Raw genomic sequence first — 21,733 nt, forward strand, 5'->3', positions numbered from 1 at the left:
AAAATGGTTTACAACAAAGACATAAAACTACATTGTGGCCAAATATATAAACATGATCAATCATCAAGGCAATCAAGGTCCAAACTGATTAAGAAAAAGGACTGAACATAAATAACCATAGGACTAACATAAAAGCAAGAAACCATTTATTCACCTCTTTTTGATGCTGACGTCTATATTTCCGATCACCCAGGCCGCAACGAAAACGCTCAACATGCCCACGAAGACTGCCATCGGTTTGCGGAACGACGCGAGGAATGGATAGTCATAGGTAACCTACGGGTAATATGTTAGGAATCGCTGTATTTCAAAAGGTTAAAGGCAAAGCGAGGTGCTTACAATTAATTGAGCATCTCTTGCTTCATCGGCGACGTTTGTCATGCTCAGTTTGAGAACTGTTCTTCCGACGGTATCCATGTATGTTTTGTAGAGAGTGGTCTCCGACTGGATGTTGTTTGGCAGGCCCACACCATTAACCAGTTCATACTTTACACCTCTCGCTCCCTCGGGAAGGATCACCCGTAGATCAATCTTCTCATACTGAAGGCCTTCTGGCATCTTCGGACAATCGAGGAAGGGAACCTTTAGTATGTAAGTGTCACCGGAGGTTGCTTTGCGCAAGAATGAAGAGAGATCAATATTCCATCCGATTCGGAAACTATACTTCCAGCCTCCGAAAACAGGGTATCGCGGACGAATGTCAAGGACGGAGGCACGGGCTCCCTGGCCACGAGTAAATCGGCTGGTCGAGACATTCCCGATCTCATCGATGAAATAAGGGTCAACAGCGCCGGACTTGAGCGTGACCCTAAGAGCGCTGATGGCCACGCTCGGGGCGTTCTGCAACGTTTTGACGGACCAGGCAACGCGGGAGAATTGTTTGGCTAAGTGAGCTCCGTTGTTCTGGAGCCAGTATCTGTCTTCTGTCGCAAGGTTACCGCCCCAGTGTGACACCTCGATGTCGCGCTCAAGAAGCGTAGCAGTAATTATCGGTCTGGTGAATTCGTATCGGACAGTGATAGGTTCGATCGTGCCAGGAGTTACGTCCTTGGTATTATATGGACCATAGGTGAAAGTGTTGCCTTGCTTCTCGGGGTCCGATCCAGAACCAACTTTCATTCCGCTTGTCGTCGTATAATCGGGGATATCAGTCGTGGGGAACTTGACTTTTGTCCTCTGCGCATACGTAACATAGGCAGATGGCGCATAGGCGGAAAATGTATATGCAAAGTACTGTTTGGCATCTTGTTCAATGGCAGGAGGGAGGGGATTAAGAGCGGAGAGAAGATAGTAGGATATGCTCAGGGTCAATCGAGAGTCAGGTTCAAGGGGTTTGGGAAGATTTATGACGAAGTATTGATCGGAGCTGGGCAACGGGTTATTCTGTTAGAAAGATCCCTCGTCATGATGCTGCAACAGGGAGCTCACCTCTGAGAAAGCAACTGTGTACGCTCTACCTTAAATCTGCCATTGTCTTCTGCGTTCTTCTCCCATGCTTCGAGCCCCCCGACTTTGTCTATCAGTGCATTTGAGAAGGGGAGGTAGTACTTCGACTGGGGTTGCTTGTCGATGTTTTCTATGATAGCATTGATCGTTTCTCTAACATAGCCTTTATCGAGGTTGATATTCCGTAGAATATTCAGATTCTTAAACGTCTGAGGAGGGTTGAAGTCGCTCGGGAGGACTTGGGCCTCGGAGGAAGTATATGTGGAATTGGGGTTTGCAGCGTGCGCGCAGCTAGTCAATAGCAGCGCAACGGCGGTGAGGAGCCTCATGGCGGCAGTGATCGCTGCCAGAGGATCACCTTGATGCAGCTGAGGATCCCAGATTGAAGATATGTCCCAGAGATATCGAGAGGCGAGACAATCGGTCCCGGTGCAAGTTGAGCTGTTTGTGTTGACGCCAGCTTGGCCCGATGGACGCGGTGCTAACTACGGCAGCCGGAGCGGCCACATGACGTTGCGGAGATGACGGCGATCTCCAGAGCGAGCAACAACGCAGAGACAAGAAGATGTGAATTGTTTTCAATGGCTCCCTACTGTTAAATACATGAATGATATCATCCTTACTCTTCTCTCAAAATGTCCTTTATCTGGACTGCCGCCCGTAGCGGGACGCGGGTGGACCTGAGAGTCCGGGGAACCTTCCTACGAAACCACCATCACGTCCGCACTCTTTCTCGGTCCGCCAACAAGTTCTTAAAAATATCTGAAGAGGTTCAGGATGCGGTTGCAACCGGAAAGCCCGTAGTAGCTCTTGAAACCACCATTTATACCCATGGTGAGTCCAACCGGCAGGGAACCATCGAGCTCCATGAAAGTGAAGACGTTAAGCAAAGCGACCTAGGATTCCCCTACCCTGAAAATGTTGACCTTGCGAAACGTCTGGAATCGATCGTCCGAGAAAATGGCGGTGTCCCGGCCACAATTGGCATCCTTAATGGCGTTGCAAGAGTAGGAATGAGCACGGCAGAGCTCACCGAACTCACGTCCGCTTGTCGAGAAAAGAACGTGCTAAAAGTATCACGCCGGGATTTGGGCTATATCTGTGGAATAGTAATACATTATGATTCAGAAATGTGCTTCCCGCGGACACTGAACTTAGGCATCTAGGGACTGGCTGGAAAACATATGCACGGCGGAACTACGATTGCCGGTACCATGGTCCTTGCCCACCTTGCTGGTATTAAAGTATTTGCTACAGGAGGACTTGGTGCGTTCGTACCTCGATGTTAGCTTAAGTGGTTAATGCTTCTAACAACTTCACTTTAGGTGGGGTGCACCGTGGTGGCGAGAGCTCCATGGATATATCGGGTAGCCTTCCCTTAATTCCCTCGCGGATCCAGATACAGTAGGCTGACTGGGGAGCAGCTGACCTTACTGAACTTGGACGAACTCCTGTTGCGGTAATCAGTTCCGGTTGCAAAAGTTTTCTTGACATTCGGCGAACACTGGAGGTTTTAGAAACCCAAGGGGTTGTGGTAGCCACGTTTGCGGACGGCCGCAAAGGTCCTATTGACTTTCCAGCTTTCTTTACCAGAGATAGTGGAATTCAGTCTCCCAGAACCTTGCGTGATGCAGCGGAGGCCGCAGCAATAATATGTTTGTACAGCTGTCGTCTTCTCAATTTCATGGTGCTAATTGTATCGTCTAGATGCTCAATCGAATCTCCAGCTTTCATCAGGAATTTTATTCACAAATCCAGTTCCTGAAAAGCACTCGTTTCTAAAGGCGGAGATGGACGCTATCATTGCGAAAGCCGTTGAGCTTTCTCATATTGAAGGTGTCCATGGAAGTGACAACACACCATACGTACTAGCAAAAATCAAAGAGCTAAGTGGCGGAAGAAGTGTTGAGACGAATAGGGCATTGGTGGAGTGTAATGTAGAAATAGGCACAAAAGTCGCTATCGAGCTTGGGAAATTGGAATCAGGGAGCAAGGATGATGGAAATCGGTGAGATAGTATTGGACTATTTATCGAAAGGAACCTGGCTGATTAGATGAAAATCTTATGTAGATATATGCCCGTTGTCAATGGAACAAGGCAAAGGGCTAAGACGTCTGAGTCAGAGTCGCAGGGTACCAACCCAGCCACAGAAAACGTTAGTGCTAAACCAGCACCAAAAGCAATTGAAAAAGTAGACATCCTAATAGCCGGCTCGCTGGCGGTTGACCTAGCCTGCGACTTTGCACCCTCGACTGGTGGCAGCAATGCCGTGTCTCCCGCTCTTTATACGTCAAATCCTTCAGTCATCAGCCAAAGTCTAGGAGGTGTCGGATACAACGTGGCGCTGGCATCAAGCTATTTAGGAAGCTCTGTTCTTTTTTGCAGCGTGGTAGCAAACGATATTAGTGGTCGCAGCGCTCTCGCAGCTCTTCAAAAAGTGGATAAAAATCTACACTTCGAAGGTGTTCAAACTCTTGAAACGGCTGCTGGTGCTAGAACGGCACAATACATTGCAGTCAATGATGCTAAGAAAGAACTTGTCCTGGCCATGGCTGACATGAGCATTCTGGAGCTTCCAAGCGAAAGGCTCGAGTTTGATGAATTTTGGGAGCCAATGATCCATCGTACCAACCCGACGTGGGCTGTTATTGACGCGAATTGGAGTCCAGAGGCCATGAGCAGATGGGTGTCTCTATGCAAAGCCCACGGGATTAAAATTGCCTTCGAACCTGTCTCTGCTCTGAAAGCAACCCGTTTATTTTCCAAAACCAAATCCGGGAATATCGGGAATAAACCGATATTCGATCCTCTTCACACAGCACCGACCAACCACCTAATCGATATAATCACACCCAATTGTATCGAGCTCGCTTCCATACATACTACCGCAAGAGAGGCCGGCCTCTTCCACAGTCCAGAATGGTGGAAAATCATAAATTCTTTTTCCCTCCCCAGCGCAGGTTCAAGGGACCGGTTCACTTCGCTTACATCGGCAGCCATTGTGGATAAAGGCATCCCGCAACAGAGCATCCAACTGTTACCGTTCATCCCTTGCATCGTCACCAAGCTAGGCAAGCAGGGAGCATTACTTACGCAGCTGTTACCGAGTAGAGATTCGAGACTTACCAACCCGGAATATGCCCCTTACATTCTTGGTAGGGCTGCTGGAAGTGGTGATGGCGACAGCGAGACTGGCATTGGAGGGGTATATATGCGGCTTTTCCCAGCCGCAGAGAAATTGGAAGAGGGGGACGTCGTAAGTGTAAATGGAGCTGGTGACACTTTGCTCGGCTTGCTTGTATCGGCGCTAGCAGTAGGAGAGAATAGCGGCAGGGCAGAGAAGACGCGAGTGGAAAATGTCATCCCCTTAGCACAGCAGGCGAGCATTAAAACACTGAAAAGCAAAGGTGGTGTTAGCCCTGATATCAAGAGCCTGCGACCGTTGCTGGAGAAATTATGAGAAGACATCTTGGAAATATTGAGTCTTAGTATATTAACACTAGATTTAGATATTAGAGATCAATGATACGAGATAATGGTTATATCCAAATACTTTTGACCAAACAGGTAACAACATCATACGCACTTCTTCTCCAAATTAGACTCCCTGGCTGGTTATTAAGCCATTGCTTTTCTCTGATTCAGGATTCAACACTTTCCGGGCGCCTTCACCTCCAATCACCGGTAATCTCTCCAACTGGAATATTTTGCCCGTGGAGCTAGCTACCGGCTTAAAACTTGGTGGAATATATTTGGGATCCAACAAGCCAATTTGCATCAAAACACTTGCCTGGTCCCAATAAACGTTTTCATGGCATAGCTTCCCAGCACGGATACCAACGACACTTACTAGTGCTATTTCCACGAATCTATCCGTTGGAGGGACGCCTGGGAGGATCCAGGGAATCTCTTGGGAGTGTTTGAAAGACAAGTATAATTCGTCAACGACGTGGTCAATGCCAACTGTCCGAGAGATAAGACGTATATCAAGTGACGGTGGATTTCTGGGAATAAAATATTCAGAGTAGAAGCGACGGAGCTCAACTGCGCCAATCCCTACAAAATATGAGTAAATAACTGCAATCTGAGTGTGTGTGTGTGAGTGAGAGAGAGAGAGAGGGAGAGAGAGATGTGTGAATCGAGGGAGGAGAGCGAACCTCCTATCATGACAGGCACATAATTTACGTATGCGTCATCTGCTACAGTTTCCATGGTCGCATCAACATCTTTTGCATCAAATTTCACCTTCATATGGTTCTCCAAGAACGGCGCAAGATCAACAGTGACCTCAAACCCCTTTCTTAGGCAGGCAATTGTCCGGCCCCATGCCAATTGTGCACTAACTCGGTCATATGAGGCCGAATCGTGTTCTGCAAATCCTACGTCCGACCGGTGATATGTGTAACAATTCAATTTACCAGAGAAGGGCTGCGACTCTGCGAGATGAATTAGGTAATTTAGAGAAGATGGGAAGCCACAGCCTGCAAGAGGAATGGTGGTAGGATAGTATGCGACGACAGCGCATAGTCTCGGCATTGGCGACATGCAGGCATCGAGGACAACCGAAGCGGCTTCCCCATAGGCTATCCATGAAGCTCGAGTCAGTATCTGGGATATATTGTTCGGCAAACCGCTAGAAGGAGGTGGCAAAGACGAGAGAAAGGCTGCTTTAATATAAAACATTTTCCCAACCGGGCAAGCAGCGTACCAACAATTGCATATCGATCCTCTTCTTCCAGAACATCGGCGAATCTCTGCAGCTGTTCCTTGTACTGCTTCGGAGGCGCAGCATGGGGGAGGTATGCTATATCGTATCCCTCTTCTCTGAAGTCCTGGAAAAGAGTGTGGTCAAAATACAGGGCGTTAGCGGTCAGAAGCAGCTTGGGAGCTCCAGTTTCGCGCCACGATGATTCGGTTTCATGGCTTCGGGATGACGACCGCTGACGTCGGTGGGAGAAACGTTCACGAAGAGAGTTCCTCCTTCGGCGCAATGTTTCGTGAATGCCTTTCATCTTTCAGGAGTAGACCTTGATTTCCACATGTTCCTAGAATGAAGGAGAGAGCCTGTAATTCGGTCGTTGATCGCAACCGTTCACGTGGCAGACGTCAGCCTTGGAAAAGATCTAGAGTTTGCGGCCAACAAGCTTCCCGAGACCTGATTCAAAGGCATTGGATGTAGCCAGCTCCAGGCATGCTGTCACTGATGGCATCCTGAACGATGTCCCTACTCCTCCGGTGGATCATGTCTTTCTCCAATATTTTGGACTGTCCATCGTCTGTCCTAAGTGGCAGCAGAAGACCATGATGCCGCTTGCAGCTGGGTTTTGCCTGTTTGCACTGCAGCCCAGACCAATGGAATTACATCCTTGCAGGCTTGTGCCACAATCAGCGCATCGGCGCCAAAATGCATGGAGCCCTAACCAAAGAGCTGCTTCAACCAGGGTGCCCAGTTGCCGATCATGACACAACCGGAGTTTCAGCAAGCACCTTTTGATGTCATCCCAGCTCGCCAGCCCAAGGGACCAACCAGGACAAAGAATCAGTGAATCTCTAGGATAAGGGTGTTAACTCACTCCGGCCGGACTGCACCTATCAGCCAGCACATCTACCTTGGAGAGCATCCCCTCAGTGGCGTAAAGACCGCCAATGCCAGCACTCCTCGGTTGTTTGCCGCTCCAGAGCAGGATACGGAGTACGGAGTAGTGAAGTTTGATTTGTGAGGAGTGGAACCCGCTGGAAGATATGATTGCTGCTCTGCACTGCCAATTAAAAAATTATTGTGGCGGCGATCGAAGTACCGCGTCCCTTGTTCTGTGGGGAGGGTGACCCCCAGCAGGCAATTTCAGGAAGGGAAGGCCTCACAGCCAGCGTCAATCCACTTCGATCTCACTTCACAAAAACCGCTCTCTCAGGCTCGACGTCGACCCAATCCCATTGTCGCTTGACGAGAGCCTGGGAACCAGCGGTCCATTGTCTTTCTCTCTAGCACACTCTTTTGTTTGTTTTTTTCTGTTGCTGTCCCTTGTAAAAAAAATATCCTTAACTAACTAATCCAGGCTCCCTGTCCACCACAAGCAGCTCTCTCAACGCCTGGAGCTGGCTCTTCTTCTTTTCAGTAAAGCACCAATAACGCGCGTCATGTGGTTTAATTGGTAACTAATGTGAAGCTGGAGAGCATGAAAAGATAGCGGACTTCCAACATGGCAGCAGCAGCAAGTCCATCTGTTACAGCTGCCGTGAGTGCTGCCCTTGATGCGCAAAGCGGCACTGGCCAGAGGTCCGCAGGCATATCAATATCCACATTTCTCGCCTCACTGGCAACTGCTATTATTGTCTTTGCTGTTGAATTTCTTCTTTTCCTCGCCCTCAAGGGGAAATTGGTTCGGATCTAGTAAACAGGGCCCTCTCCCACCGTTATGCAGTTCATTCATACATACTAACACGCTCACTTTCTCTCAGCCAACCACGTACGTATCTTGTCCCCGAGCGCGAACGCACCGCTCCCTCTCCTCCAGGTCTGTTCCAATGGATTGGGCCCGTTTTCAAAACCTCGAACTCGGAGTTCATTCAAAAGTGCGGCCTTGATGCCTATTTCTTTTTACGGTACCTACGAATGCTACTTAAAATTTTCATACCCCTCTCGCTACTCATTCTACCGACCCTTCTGCCGGTGAACAAAGTCGATGGCAGGGATAGGAGTTTCCTCCATGGTGCCAGTGGCGCAAGGTATAACGTCACCGGGCTGGATCAATTGGCCTGGGGAAACGTGAGGCCTGAAAACAGTAACCGCTACTGGGCCCACTTGATTCTTGCTGTTGTTGTGGTTGTGTATGTATGCGCTGTCTTCTTTGACGAGCTTCGGGGTTATATACGGCTGCGACAAGCCTACCTGACATCCCCTCAACACCGTCTGCGAGCATCTGCTACCACGGTGCTCGTAACATCCATTCCGGAAAAATGGCTATCTATCGAAGCATTGGATAATCTTTTCGATGTATATCCTGGAGGAGTTCGAAATATTTGGCTGAACCGGAACCTTGATCAACTAAGCGCTAAAATTAAATTACGAAACAAATTGGCTTTGGTACTTGAAGCTGCAGAAACCGAGCTGATCAAGAAATGCAAGAAAGCACAATTGAAAATGGCAAAGTCGGAGAGAAAGAAATCAGGGAAGCATTCTAAAGAAGACCTTCAGCGCGAAGAGACAGAAGCGGAGAAAAGAGCGTCTAAGCTTGTCGACAGCGCCGGTGTGAGCTCTGGCAATCCGCATCAAATAGCCCATACCATTCAACAGGCACTACGATCCGGTGCAGATCGAGATTCGGATTCAGAAGACGATTCACGAGAAAAGCATAAAACTGTTCGTCGAGTTGGAACCGACGTGGCAGAAATGGGGAGTACAGTGCATGGGGGAGTAAGGAATGTTGGACAAAACTTAGAGGGTCGCTTGACAAATACTGGTGGTTTGACTATTGAGCGATCCGGGAGCATTGCCGGGTCAGTTTCAAGTATGAATACTACGCCTTCTGGGAAACCAACGGGATTTCGTCAGTCCATAAACGAAACCCCACTCCCATCCCAGGAAGAACTCCATGAGGACACTGAGGACGTCCCTGACGAAACCCGATTCGGCCCTCTAACATTTGACGGAGCAGCTGATAAACCACCTCGACGGTCGAGGCTATGGAGGAAGAAGCCTGCGGCACTGACTGATGGCGTTGATCGCCACGGAGATGAGCTTCCCCTCACTGTTCAAAGCCCAGTGTCCCCCGGCACGACAGCCGAGACCGAAGGTTCCAAACACAAGAAGAAACACGACAAGTCTAAGAAAGATGAATACCAAGACAATGAGGAATATCCAGTTGCCTATAACGAAGCATACGAAGAAGATGATTACGGCGAGCCACTTTGGATGAAGTACATCAAGGAGAAAGATCGCGAAACCATGCGTGTTCCAATTTTTGATTCGATTTGGATGCCTTCCTTGCCACTTATTGGAAAGAAGGTGGATACGATATACTACTGTCGCAAGGAGCTGGCTCGTTTAAACCTGGAGATTGAAATCGACCAGCAACATCCAGAGAAATTTCCTCTTATGAATTCGGCTTTCGTACAATTCAATCATCAGGTTGCTGCGCATATGGCTTGCCAATCCGTTGCCCATCACATCCCCCAGCAAATGGCTCCACGGCTCGTCGAGATCTCACCGGACGACGTGATATGGGATAATATGTCAATCCGATGGTGGGAGAGGTATTTGAGGACCTTTGGCGTTGTCATTATTGTGTCAGCTATGGTTATCGGCTGGGCATTCCCTGTTGCATTCACCGGCTTGCTTTCCCAGCTCTCGTACCTGGAAGGCAATATCGTGTGGCTTAGGTGGCTTTCACGTCTCCCTCAATGGCTTCTTTCCGCCATCCAAGGCATCTTACCGCCTTTATTCCTGTCCATTTTGATGGCTCTATTACCCCTTATGCTCCGTTTTCTCTCGAAGAACCAGGGAGTTCATACAGGCATGGCCATTGAACTTACAGTTCAAAACTATTTTTTTGCATTCTTATTTGTACAGCTGTTTCTCGTCGTCTCTATTTCATCCGGCTTCTCGACGATCTTTAATTCGATCAAAGACGTGACAAGCGTACCTGAGCTTCTGGCAACGAATATACCCAAATCTAGCAACTACTTTTTCTCTTATATGGTTCTCCAGGCTATGTCGGTCAGCGCCGGTGCTCTCGTTCAAATTTTCAATTTGGTGAGCTGGTTCATACTGGCGCCGATTTTTGATAGCACTGCAAGAATGAAGTGGGCTAGGACGACAAACTTGAATCAGATGCAGTGGGGAACATTCTTCCCGGTGTATACCACTCTCGCGTCAATCGGTATGTGCTAGTAATATATTATTCACTTTACGGCTTTGGCATCTAATGAGTTTAGGGCTGATCTACTGCGTCATATCCCCACTAATCATGATATTCAACGTGCTTACATTTACGCTGTTTTGGGTTGTCTACCGGTACAACACGCTTTATGTGACGAAGTTCCGCTTTGATACTGGCGGCTTACTCTTTCCCAAAGCTATAAATCAGCTTTTTACCGGCGTGTACGTTATGGAGATTTGCCTTATTGGTATGTTCTTCCTCGTCCGCGACGAGAAAGGCGAGGTTGCATGCGAAGGCCAAGCTATCTGTATGATAGTCCTTCTTATTGCTACCATTCTTTTCCAATTTCTTTTAAACCGGGCATTCCAACCTCTCTTTCGGTACCTGCCGATAACGCTGGAGGACGAAGCCAGTCAGCGCGACGAGGAATTTGCTCGTGCCCAGAGACGCAGACTAGGACTGGAAGATGGAGAAGACGAAGAGGAAGATACCAGCCCTGACGACAAAAAGCATAAGCGAGAGAATGATATTGAGCTGAACCGTATTGACAGCAAAAAGCCCCAAAGAAACGCACTCACCCGGCTTATCCCTGGGAAGAGTGGCACTAGACCTCTTTCCTGGGCGGATCCTTCTCGAAAACAAAGATCTCGCTACTTTGGTGGCAGGCCGGACCCGAACATGCCTACGATACAGCGTATGCGGCAAAAGCTTGCAGAAGATACCGAGGCCCAAGCACCGACCAGTTCGATAAACCAGGCCTTGTTTGACGGTATCCACGATGAGCTAGAAGACTTAACCCCCGATGAGCGTGACCAGCTTGTTCAACGTGCCTTCCAGCACGAGGCGCTTCGCATGAAGAGGCCTGTGATCTGGATCCCACGGGATGATCTCGGCGTGAGCGACGATGAAGTGTTCCGCACGCAGAGGTTCAGCAAACATATATGGATTAGTAATGAGTATCAGGCGTTGGATGGACGTTGTCGTGCCATTTTCAGTCGAAGTCCCCCTGATTTCTCGGAGGTCGATCTCATTCAACTCTAGGCGGATGCTCACGAGCGCGATGGCGTATGCTTTGCGCTTGAGGAACCTTGTAACCCGCGGCAAAGAGTGGACATGTTTCTCGCGCATAGCCGACCCGCCTTCCACTTTTCTGACTGTTTTTCTCTACTGTTCCCTTTGATTTTACAAGTCTTGGGTTAGCTATGAGGAATGCGTTTAATACCGTTTTCGGCCTCCTTTTTTAACCTGCAACTCGTTCCTCATGTCTGTTTTCTCGCCATTCATCTAAGCAGCCTAGCATGAGACTGGATTGTAGCATTCCTGCATAGCCGGGCGTTGTCTGATGTGTTATATTGGTCTCTTTCATACATTCCCTTGCATTGGTTAATCTCGGGGGGTCCATTGTAAATAAGAATCAGAGAAGACCATTGTTTTCAAATTCTGTGCGATGACAAATTCTATATCTATCGTATATATATTCAACCTGTTCTCTTTAGAGAGCACTCTTTAAAAGAAGAAAGAAAGAAAGAAGAAGAAGCAGCGTTATAAGTCACAGCTCAAAACGTCCTCAGCCACTTCCTCGCTTCCTTGGTCCCTTCATCATCCACGTCTCCGCCTTCCTGTATAAAACAAATATACTTCCTCCTCGCCAGACTTCTCTTCGCGACCTCGCAGTCGACCCGGATATCTTCCACCAACGCCTCTAGACTGACATAGTCGTACTCGGGCCGGATATATCCCAGAATGAGCAGGTTAAGAGGCGTGCCGTAGAAATCAGGGAAGTGGTGGAAGTGATGGCGTGTGTGCGGAGGTTTGCTGGCGCTGTTGTCACCTGGAGAGGAGGTGGGGTCTGGAGTAGTAGGAGTGGACGAGAGAGGCGAGGCGGAAGGGGATGATTGAAGGGAGAGATGTGGTAGGATGTGGATTTCCTTGCCAGTGCGGTTAATTTTTGTATTTGCGAAAGATATGCGACGATGTATCGAAAGGGGGTGGCAGGAGAATTTTTGGAGGGAGAGCGAAATGTTTTCTACATACCACGGAGCGAACGGTGTTCTTGTAAAAGGGGTTGTATCCGATGCTTAGCACGCACGGAAGGATTGTGGTTTCATTGCTGGGTTGGTCTTTTTGGATCTCGGCGTCGGTTGGTTGGAATCTGGAGGGCTCTAAAGCCGCAACGCCGTAGTATACTCCTGATTCGAGGTCGGGGTGTTCGGACAGTCCGTCTGCTGGGATATTGGCCGTCGGGATGCCGAGCTGATGTGGGCGATCAGTGTCAGTCATTTCTCGCGGTAGGAAAACAATGGGGGGGGAGAAAAGGAAGTATTGGCATAGGGACAGATGGACAGGATCCAAAAGCAATACATTAGATGGAATCTGAAGGGCTTATGGGGCTCTCAAGGTAGTCGCAGATTCTCATAGCTCTCAAGCCTCCCACACACAACGCTTCACAAGACTATATGCTCATATGGCGCCACTAGGTCCTCTCAGCGCATTGGTATCGTTGATCGGGTCAAATCAGGCTGACAAAAGGGCTCGCTGGGGAGGATGGAACGTCGTTTCAAGCAGGAAAGGTGAACCACTTACCTCCTTACTTCCCCTTCCAAAGCCTTTTATGACGGGTCCAGAGAGCCGGATGGGATATGGGGACTCGGGGCCGCTGTCTGGCCCAGCAAGGGGATCCCGCGGGGTATCAGGTCGCATCGCGCGTCGGGGTCAGCGTGTTGCCGCCTCGATCCTCGTAGTCACTCTAAAAAAGCACGGGTCGTTGTCGGATAGCTGCCAGCAGATCTTTCCAGTCAAGATGAACAAAGGGCGCCCACAGCTACAGGCAGACAGGCGGGCAGGCAGACCGCAAGAAGGACGGTGTCGGTGTCGTTCAGCCGAGCGCGAGATCGCGGAGATAAGATAAGGTTCCGAGGGCCCCGCCGGTAAAGAGCGGGGAATTCTTGATAATTAGCCGCGGTTCTCGGTCTGGACAGCCATCAAGCGGTTCTATGGTGTAGCGGTTAGCATAGCGGATTCTGATTTATCATTAGAGTCTTCCGTTGACCCCGGTTCGATTCCGGGTAGGACCTGAACAGCTAAACATCTTCTTTTTTTCTTTTCTTTTTTCTCATCACGCATAATTCTCTTCAACTCAAGGACGCGACAACTGGTTTGGCGAAGCTTCCGCTTTTTTTGATTTATTTTATTTTTGAGTATCTGACCGTTGCTCCACAGCGAACTGGAAAGTTCCGCCATTCATTTACTACATAATAATTATTTACCCATACTCTTAAGAGGTTCATACGGTTAGTCTAATAGGGCAATATGTGTGGTATGCACTGGGCACACACCTGAGCACCCATCTCACCACAGGGGCAATCATGTTTGAAGAAGAGATGCAAACAGTGTAGTTTAGTTCCTCCAGACTCCGTAGTTTCTCGACACACATCCCAGTCACCGCTGCCATGTGCCCAACTCCCCCGTTCCCTGCTCCGCCCAGTTTCTCGTCGCATCTCCACTCCCTCGCAGGGTACTCGCCATTCCTCGACCGTCTATAAATACCGCCCAGCCCAGCCCAATCTTCCTTCTCTGCTCCTCTCCTCCCCTCTTCTCCCAAACCCCAAGCCCCATCCGTTCCATTTACAGAATAAGGCATATGTTCCCGGCCTTTTCGTACCTCCCGCGCGGTAAGAAGCACCAAGAAAGTCAGCAACCTATTTCTCTTCCGCTTGGGCCTTTCCCTCGCCCACCTTTGGCGGGAACTCGGTCTCGCCGATTTTCGTTTTCGGAGCACATGTGCACCATTGGTCCTTGGGGATGTGGCCCATCACTGAGGGGACGTGCTGGCCGCAGCCGCGCCAGGTTTTCTTCTCTAGAGATATGGGGAAAAAAGGAGGAGTTAGTTCCGAAGCTGGTTTATCGAGAGACGTTGCTTGCGGTGGATGTGGACATACCGCAGACACTACAGGTGGCTTGCATGCACATCTTGACGACTGTGGTTTTGCTGTTTCTCTTTGGTTCTTGACTAAACTGTAGGACGGTTGACAGGACGAATGGTTAGCCGGGGCATGCCCTTTTGGTTCCTTTAAATCGAGGGGTTCGGTTTTTACCCACGGATTTGATTTTGGGCTCGTGACTTGTAGATTGAACCGCTTATTAACTAACTACAGCTTGAATAGTTATACAAGGGGACTTGTGTAAGGATGGAAAAAATTACTTGTTGGATCTCCAAAGCTAGAATTTATATATTAGAATGAACCAACGAACCATGAGGTCCCTCTTCAGCGAACATCGGCGTCCATCGGGGATCGCGGGCGGAACGGGCGGGGTCCACTAACCAACGCTTACTCTTCCCGCGCCGCTCCCGACGTACATATAGTACACACAAAAGCAATAGAAACCGAAAATTGTGATGAAGAAAAGATCCAGAGTACTCCGTAGTAAAAATGAACACTCAGTCATGCTTTGGCAGTTCACAACTTGATGAGGGATCCGCCCCTGTGTTCACAAGCCCAAGGTCGTTATCTTTTCATGTATATATAGCTACGCAACTGAAATTCAGTATACATGCCGCATCAACAGCATTGCTGGTATATATATCCATAGAGGCGGAGACAATGCGCTGCAGGGTCACACGTTAAATCTCCGCGGCATGGTGTCGAAGCGAAAGAATCAGAAGAAGAATAAGACAGAAAAAGAAAACCCTATCCGGACTCCGCGGCCCACGATATAACCCGTATATCTTCTTTTTTTTTGTCTCCTTTCCCCTTTCCTTTTTTTTGTAGGTCGCCCTATTACTCCCGTTCTTATAATAAGTTAAACCAATGTCCCATAATCCATAAAGGTGTATATGAAGTCGAATCCCTAGATTCCCCAAAAAAAGAAAAAGAAAATAAAAGAAAAACTCCAAGCCCTACAGGGTCCCGATGGGAAATAGAACGAGCCATTAAATGCATGGCAGAAACTAATAAAAACATGTCAGCAAGTTTGTCCGAAAAAGACGATGGGAAGATACCATTTATTGGTAGCAATCGGACTTACATTCATAACAATCAACATGGGTATATCGAAGACATCTCTTTTCACAGTCCAACAGTAACTGCATTCCACTTTACCATCTTTGAACCCTAACTGGTTCATCCCTGCTTCGCCGGCGATTCCCCCTCTGCTCCACTTCCGCTGTCGTTGCAACGAGTGCTGCGACTGTCCATTGCTCGCGCCCATACCGTTTTCGGGCTTGACATCGCCGTTTCCGGCAGCGCCATGTTCGTTTTCCCCTCCAGCGCTGCTGGTGGTCCCGGAGAGCATGTCCATGTCCGCCTTGGTCTTGTATTTCAGCAGTTTGCACGTTGTCATCACGCTTCCTCGCGAATCGCCAAACGCAAGTTTCGCGAAATCTTCATAGAATTCCACCACGCTCTCATCGTCCAGCAACTCGGCCAGGAATACCGGCTGCGTTCGGCCGGTGGGGTTGACGTCCATTCCTGTGCGAGGCGTGAAACTTCCCCTGGAGGTGACTCCGGACATGGCCCCGGAGGACCCACCGGTATTGATGTTCAGGTTGGGCTCTTTGCCGAGAAGAACCTCCTTTTTCCATCCGGTGAGGATGCTGAATTCCTTGCCCACAGCGGCGATTTCGCCCGTTCGTCGACACACGATCGTCGGTGTGCCGCATGCGTTGATGAAATCCTCATATTCCCATAACGTGCGCTGGAAGCATTTCTCCATGAATATCAGATCGTCCCGGTTGAGTGTTTTCGTCGTGGCGATGAACGAAGGACGAATTGACGCCAAAGCTTTCGCTATCCGTAACGTGTTCTGAGGAGCAAAACGTCGTTGGATGAAAGCTGTAAGGGAATGGAAGCCCGTGGTATACGAGTAAGGCTCCTTGACACTGTCGTAAATGGCGGAAGGATTTCGTTGTCTCCGTTTTCCCACCTGCAGATGTTTGAGTTGTGGCGTTGAAACCACTGGCTGTCTCTGCGAGGGCACTGAGTTGATATTGGCACGGTTGGCATACGTTGGAGCGGTGTTATCGTCAAATGTTGTGGTGTTTGTGAGTAGCGGACTCTCTATCGAATTTGGACTCGCAAAATTTGCCGGTGCGCTCTCAATCGCAAAAGCGTGCGGCGTCTCTGACATATTGTTCATATTTTGGCCATATATGTTCCGCGTATTCACAGATGATGTCCAATCGCCTCCAATGGTAGGGTCGCCAAATAGAAAGGAAGGCTGCCCCGTAGGGCTCTCTCCGAAATTTGACCCGGCCGTGTATGTGCCGGAGCCACTTCGGCCAACAGAACCATGTTGAGTCGCACCGTCGCTTGGCGGTGTCTCTCCAGCGCCGGTCGCCATGTGTCCAAGCATACCGAATTCCAAAGCACCGTAGTGATTTCCAAAATTCATACTTGCAAGATCAAAATTAAATAGGGCTGGGTCGCTGGGGTCAAAGAATGCAGAGCCGAATCCATTTTGGGCCTGGCCTGAAGCATTACTGTTCGAAGCAGAAAGGGAAGAGGGTAGGCCCTGGTTTCCAGATGCTGCTGGGTTGGCCGTCATGTTGAAGGTTGGCGAAACGGGAGACTGGGACGGAAAGGTGTCGGGTCTGCCGGTGTCATGGACTTGTGGCTGGTTTAACGTTGGATCTGGTTTATTCTGGTAGAAATTGTTGAAACTGCTTTGTTGTTGAGGGTAGAAATTGGTTTTGGAATTGGAGCCATTGCGGGTGAGAGGCATGGTGTGGCGAGCTGTGTTTGCCTGGGTGGTATATAAATGTCCTTGGAGATGAGGCATGAGGGCTTCATTTGGGGCATCGTGCAGATATTTCGCCTTTTTGCGCACACCATCGTGACACGCATTTTGAATTCCGCGTTTAATACAACGCTGACACGGTCTCTCGTCACCTGTTGACTGGAACTTAGTAATGGCTTATCAAAAAAAAAAAAAAAAAAAAAAAGGCAAAGCGGTTATCGTCTGCAACGTGGTCAGGGTTGGGTGTTCATGGTTGAGTGCAACATTGATATCATGACGAGAATGCACTGCCAAAGTTGGAGGCGCGGTTTGTAGCAAAAAGAAACAAACACCAAATAAAACGGGAAGGAGAAGAAGAATAATAAGAAAAAGAAGTGAAAAAAAAAAACCAGGAAAAGTAGAACACAGCAATTCCAAAAGTGCAGAGGCTGCACATACCACACGTAAGGTGGGCCCGCTGACAGGCAAAACAAGCTCTCTTTGCCTTTTTCCTTCGAGGACGCAAGGGATCCTTCGCGTTTGCGGCCGACATGGGTTTCGTTTGGCCGTTTTGGGGTTTGGCACCGTTATTCTGACCCTGAGGCTGTGACTCGGGCCGGGTGCCCTGATCGGCCATAGTTGTATCCGCAGGCTTGTTGTTATCCCCAGGGGTTGCAAGCGGTGTCGGAAGAACGGGCCCGTTTATGGCATTAGTCGTCATAATATATAGCTTTCCAGGAGGATGCCCTGTCGCGATGGGGCGTAGCAGGACACCTACGTTTTCCTCCCGTGTCTTCTTTTGGATGCGAAAGCGCTAATAATTGCGGCAAAGCTCAAGAATAGCAATCCCCGCAGATGGAGTGAGGATGAGTGGCTGAACGGGATTCAGGCTAATACGGCTTGTGGAGAGTCAGCGCGTCTCCTTTGTTGCCGATCGATGCCCACGTTTGCGGGAGAAAATTCCCCCCGCCCTGCATGTAACCGTCTGCAGGTTATAATAGTGTCTTGTCCGGACGACCTGGGGACAGCACCGAACCAGGAATAAGCAACGAGGGGTCAGTGAGCGATTCCAGCTTGGCGGATTGGTGTCTACACGAGTGAGGAGTTCTTGGATGAAGCGAATTATCGGCGCAGAGGCAAGAAAAAAGGAAAAGGGACGGTTCCGTCGAGTCGCACGACAGGCTCTAAATTGGAAAATAGCGGTGACAATACACGGACAGCCCAGATCACGAGGGAGTGAGGGCGGAGAGGGTGAGATGTTGGAAAGAGGCGTATGTCGTGCGACGCAACTCGGTTTCTTGAGCAGGCCAGGTGCAGGCAGAAGGGGTCCGGTTGACGTGCAATAGTGCGGGAAAAGCGAAAAAAAAGAAAAAGAAAAAAGAAACGATGCTTCCCTCGTTCAGGCAGTTCGGAGAGCCAATGATGGCACAATTCGAGCTGTGGGAGAATTCGAGGCAATGGGCGAGCGAAAGCTGTGGCGGCGGACGGTCTGGTAACGAATGGGAACGTGGGAAACGCAGGGAGAGCGACGTGCAGAGACCGTCGACGAGTGGCAGGCAGGTATCCGATCACGCCAACGCGCTCATGGGTGCGCCTAGGAGGAGTGGGATATGGGAGATCGTCGCGGGGAGGGCTGAAAGGGCTGAAAAAAGTGTGCGGGTGACAGGAGCGCTCGGCTACCGAACTCACACGCGATCGAGGAACGGGGCGGGATGGCGTGCGATGCAAGGAGTAGAGGGAGTGCAGTTCAATGCAAGGAACGGGCTCCGTCTGGCGTGCAGAAGACGGCGAGGAAGAGGACTGGGTGACAAGCTGGTTCGGAGGATCGATGGGATGAAGAGTGAAAGTTTCTGGCGGAGTGGAGATGCGAGCGAGCAGTCAGTCAGTGTTTGGTAGCTTCGGGCCGGCTCTGATATAAGAACCGCGCGGGTCGAGAGTGTTTTGTCGGGCTCGTCGCTGTTCCCGGGGGACTGAGGCCGTCCAGGAGCAGGCGAATTGAGGCGAAAGGGATGAGAGGAAAAAAAGGTTTTCAGCGATGATGGCGGCGGTTTGGCAGTCGATGACGGCGGCGCTGCGGGGAAGACTTTTAAATACTCAGCAGCAAAAAAAAAAAATAATAAATAAAAAATAATAAAATAAATAAAATAAAAAAAATAAAGGGCTGGCGGGAATCCACAGCCAAATTCGAGATCAATAAATCTCTTTTATTTTACACTTTATTGCTTTTACTGTTTATTGCGCTCGAATTGCCCTCGTCTCATCTGCTCGTCTTCGCCCTCGACGATGCCCTTCGACTTGCATATGAATGCCCGTCGCGCCCTCTCACATGTCTTCAGTCCAGACATGGACGTCCTCTCCTCCAGAGCAGCCTGTGTCTGTCTGTCCGCTAGGCTCTAGTTCCCGAAGGCAGAAGCTCGTCGGGCTTGTCCGCCCCAGTCCACACCCGCCTTCAGCTTCCACGGATGTTGGCCGTCTTCCCCAGATAGCACCCTGTCTCTTCCCGCCGCTGCCTCTCCACCCTTGTACCGAGAGTCAGTGGGGGATGCGTCGATGGCGTGCAACTTCACCTGGAGCTCCCTCGACCCATTTCGTAACAGCAGCATCTTAGTTACATTAACGATTAATGAGGAAAAATTTCGCCTCCGCCTTTGCTGCTCCTGTGCGTCGAATGGGATCAAGCAGGTCCTGCAATGATCCTGCTGCTCCTTGCATTCCTCGCGCAGAATCCAATCGGCTCCCCTAATGCTGGATGGTCTAGAGCTTCGCAGGCATGTTATTCTACTGGATTGCTAGCCAGATCCGCTGCTGTCAAACCTCGCTACATAGTATATATCCCTGCTACTCCTATCCGAGTCCCTGAAACTGGTTGGAGCTGGCCAGAGCACGCCGTAAATACACACATAATTAAAAAGTATCTCTTCTCTTCTCTCCAGCTCAAGAGACGACCAGTCGCCCAGTCGATTGCCGAACCGAGGTTCTGGGACGATCAGCCCAACACACCATCAACTTCGCTCGATGTCCATTCACTCGTCTTCATCACCTCACTGACAGTCTCTTGCAAATGCGCAGTCTCCGTCTTCCCGTTCAAACCAGCATCAGTCAAGCCTGGGCGCAAATCTTTCCTCTTCGTCGTCCAATCCTTCCCCCTTTCTTGACTCCATCCCCCCCCTCCCCTCATGGCACTAAATAAAAATCTCGCTAGTTAGCCGGGTAAATCGGTGACACATGAGCCCAGGAGCCGAAGCTAAAAAAGAAGACGCCAGATTTAGCTCGTTTGTCAAATTGAAAAGCCCTCACCATCCCGAGTTTGCGTCAAGGCTTCGAACTAGCGACATTAGTTGGCCAACCTTGCGCGACACAAAATACACATATAGTTGATCCAGGCTTTTCACACATTCCTCCAAACGAATGAGACAAGGTCTCTTTCTGCACTCTTATTTCCAAAACAACTCCATCTCTTTTGGCTGCCAGTTCAATCCATGTTGACAATTCTTCCCTTCCGGCTACCCACGGTCGAGCCCAGGATCACCACCCACTTTTGACGTGCATAAGCCTAAAAAAAAAAAAAAAAAGAAAATATTAGTCAAATCCCAAGCGGATCACAGCCACCAAGACCGGTCGCGGGGTCGCAAGTCTGCGTCGCTGAGGCCTGTGCGCTTCGAACGCGTACTCCGTACGGAGGAATTTCTCTATTTTTGTTTGCGAGGAGTCATGATCTGGATGTTTCGTCCTCGACTCCCCATCCATGCATCCGTTCCGCCTTTGCCCATACTTGCCCATTGGTTCAGCTCGCAAGGTCCCTATTCTCATTGCCAAGGTAACAATGCACGCGACAGCCGTTGCACTGTCACCCTCACTGCCATTAAAGCTCAGAAGTGGTGCGATAAAGCTCCCCTGCTTGAAAGGTGACTCGTCAACTCCGCACAAGGCGTCAAGAAAAAGGAAAGAAACCCCTCAAAAACCGAATTAAAAAAAAAAAAAAAAAAAAAAAAAAAAAGAAAAGAAAAGAAAAGAAAAGAAAAAGGTCATTGGCTAATCTGAGCAAACATGCAAGCCAAAACCTGACTCGCGGAGAGCTTCCTTTTTTTTTCCCCCCCCTTTTCTCAAAAGAGAAAAGAAGTCGAAGAAGATTCCAAAAGCTCCGATTTGTTGCATCGCGCAACTCCAACAACATGATTCGCCTTTAGAGTTGCCTGAAGCAATTCCTCTACTCCGTAAGGAGAACTCCGTACATTTCCCCAAAAATATGACATCCAGAGCTCATCCTTTAGTTTCTGACTGGTCGGATATTGGGCAGCTCTCCTTGTTCTCTTTTCTTTTTTCTCTTCCCAGTAACTCACGCACCAATCTGGCACTGTAGATGTGGAGAGCATGCGGGGGAGAGATGCCGTTCTGATCCTGCCCGAATGCCACTTGTTTTTTCCCCGAGGGAGAGGGAAAAGCTATGCCCAATCAAAAGTATTCCGTAGCTAGCTCTTTCAAGCAAGCACTCGTCGTAGGGCGAGGGAACACGGCCATTATTTGGTTCTATGAACTGTGATAGGGAGAAATGATCTACATTAGTGAGTTCTCAATAGTAAGCCGGCAATTGAAAACATGCGGCGCGTTTCCAACCCCGTTCATTCACCGATATCCAGGCGCAGCGGCTCAGCGCTGCATTCGGCACATGGAGATTTTGTTTATGTATATGCAC

The 21,733-nt window shown here is 49.4% G+C and overlaps 9 protein-coding genes and 1 non-coding gene across 10 annotated transcripts; 4 read left to right on the top strand and 6 right to left on the bottom strand.

Annotated features, from left to right (window-relative positions):
• Positions 1-8: 8 nt before the first annotated feature.
• CIMG_01016 (oligosaccharyltransferase alpha subunit ostA) lies at positions 9-2,029 on the bottom strand (the record flags this gene model as incomplete). The annotated part of the gene is made up of 4 exons (XM_001247244.2): positions 1,429-2,029; positions 340-1,366; positions 155-276; positions 9-27 (listed from the first exon to the last, which is right to left on the bottom strand). The coding sequence occupies exons 1-4, from the start codon at positions 1,773-1,775 to the stop codon at positions 9-11; spliced, it is 1,515 nt and encodes a 504-aa protein (XP_001247245.2). The 5' UTR covers positions 1,776-2,029.
• On the top strand, positions 2,008-4,991 carry CIMG_01015 (IdgA domain-containing protein). The gene is made up of 7 exons (XM_001247243.2): positions 2,008-2,280; positions 2,347-2,555; positions 2,613-2,712; positions 2,772-2,813; positions 2,871-3,101; positions 3,154-3,454; positions 3,518-4,991. Exons 1-7 carry the CDS (start codon positions 2,082-2,084, stop codon positions 4,905-4,907), a joined length of 2,472 nt encoding a protein of 823 aa, XP_001247244.2. The 5' UTR covers positions 2,008-2,081; the 3' UTR covers positions 4,908-4,991.
• Positions 3,815-6,515, bottom strand: CIMG_01014 (dienelactone hydrolase). Its single transcript, XM_001247242.2, has 3 exons — positions 6,156-6,515; positions 5,605-6,030; positions 3,815-5,503 (listed from the first exon to the last, which is right to left on the bottom strand). Exons 1-3 carry the CDS (start codon positions 6,457-6,459, stop codon positions 5,046-5,048), a joined length of 1,188 nt encoding a protein of 395 aa, XP_001247243.2. The 5' UTR covers positions 6,460-6,515; the 3' UTR covers positions 3,815-5,045.
• Positions 6,516-7,292: 777 nt separating this feature from the next.
• Positions 7,293-11,367, top strand: CIMG_01013 (uncharacterized protein; the record flags this gene model as incomplete). Its single annotated transcript, XM_001247241.2, has 3 exons — positions 7,293-7,838; positions 7,907-10,326; positions 10,382-11,367. The coding sequence occupies exons 1-3, from the start codon at positions 7,648-7,650 to the stop codon at positions 11,365-11,367; spliced, it is 3,597 nt and encodes a 1,198-aa protein (XP_001247242.2). The 5' UTR covers positions 7,293-7,647.
• Positions 11,368-11,730: 363 nt separating this feature from the next.
• CIMG_01012 (riboflavin kinase) lies at positions 11,731-13,147 on the bottom strand. Its single transcript, XM_001247240.2, has 3 exons — positions 12,910-13,147; positions 12,361-12,579; positions 11,731-12,254 (listed from the first exon to the last, which is right to left on the bottom strand). The coding sequence occupies exons 1-3, from the start codon at positions 13,024-13,026 to the stop codon at positions 11,883-11,885; spliced, it is 708 nt and encodes a 235-aa protein (XP_001247241.2). The 5' UTR covers positions 13,027-13,147; the 3' UTR covers positions 11,731-11,882.
• A 166-nt stretch (positions 13,148-13,313) lies between these two features.
• CIMG_15031 lies at positions 13,314-13,400 on the top strand. The gene has a single exon. It is a non-coding gene; the product is annotated as a tRNA-Gln (tRNA).
• An 87-nt stretch (positions 13,401-13,487) lies between these two features.
• CIMG_12810 (uncharacterized protein) lies at positions 13,488-14,543 on the top strand. Its single transcript, XM_004445791.1, has 2 exons — positions 13,488-13,642; positions 13,727-14,543. The coding sequence occupies exon 2, from the start codon at positions 13,967-13,969 to the stop codon at positions 14,333-14,335; it is 369 nt and encodes a 122-aa protein (XP_004445848.1). The 5' UTR covers positions 13,488-13,642; positions 13,727-13,966; the 3' UTR covers positions 14,336-14,543.
• On the bottom strand, positions 13,547-14,517 carry CIMG_12811 (uncharacterized protein). Its single transcript, XM_004445790.1, has 3 exons — positions 14,425-14,517; positions 14,265-14,340; positions 13,547-14,182 (listed from the first exon to the last, which is right to left on the bottom strand). Exon 3 carries the CDS (start codon positions 13,964-13,966, stop codon positions 13,610-13,612), a length of 357 nt encoding a protein of 118 aa, XP_004445847.1. The 5' UTR covers positions 13,967-14,182; positions 14,265-14,340; positions 14,425-14,517; the 3' UTR covers positions 13,547-13,609.
• A 286-nt stretch (positions 14,544-14,829) lies between the features above and the next one.
• CIMG_01010 (C6 zinc finger domain-containing protein) lies at positions 14,830-19,057 on the bottom strand. The gene is made up of 3 exons (XM_001247238.2): positions 17,500-19,057; positions 15,352-17,213; positions 14,830-15,274 (listed from the first exon to the last, which is right to left on the bottom strand). The coding sequence occupies exons 1-3, from the start codon at positions 17,759-17,761 to the stop codon at positions 15,257-15,259; spliced, it is 2,142 nt and encodes a 713-aa protein (XP_001247239.1). The 5' UTR covers positions 17,762-19,057; the 3' UTR covers positions 14,830-15,256.
• Positions 19,058-19,433: 376 nt separating this feature from the next.
• Positions 19,434-20,820, bottom strand: CIMG_01008 (uncharacterized protein; the record flags this gene model as incomplete). The annotated part of the gene is made up of 6 exons (XM_001247236.2): positions 19,434-19,779; positions 19,941-20,017; positions 20,081-20,222; positions 20,338-20,365; positions 20,552-20,593; positions 20,718-20,820. 6 exons carry the CDS (start codon positions 20,818-20,820, stop codon positions 19,434-19,436), a joined length of 738 nt encoding a protein of 245 aa, XP_001247237.2.
• Between the last annotated feature and the right edge of the window lie 913 nt (positions 20,821-21,733).

This window comes from Coccidioides immitis, assembly GCF_000149335.2.
Source record: "Coccidioides immitis RS genomic scaffold supercont3.1, whole genome shotgun sequence".
NCBI classification, from domain to species: Eukaryota; Fungi; Ascomycota; class Eurotiomycetes; order Onygenales; family Onygenaceae; genus Coccidioides; species Coccidioides immitis.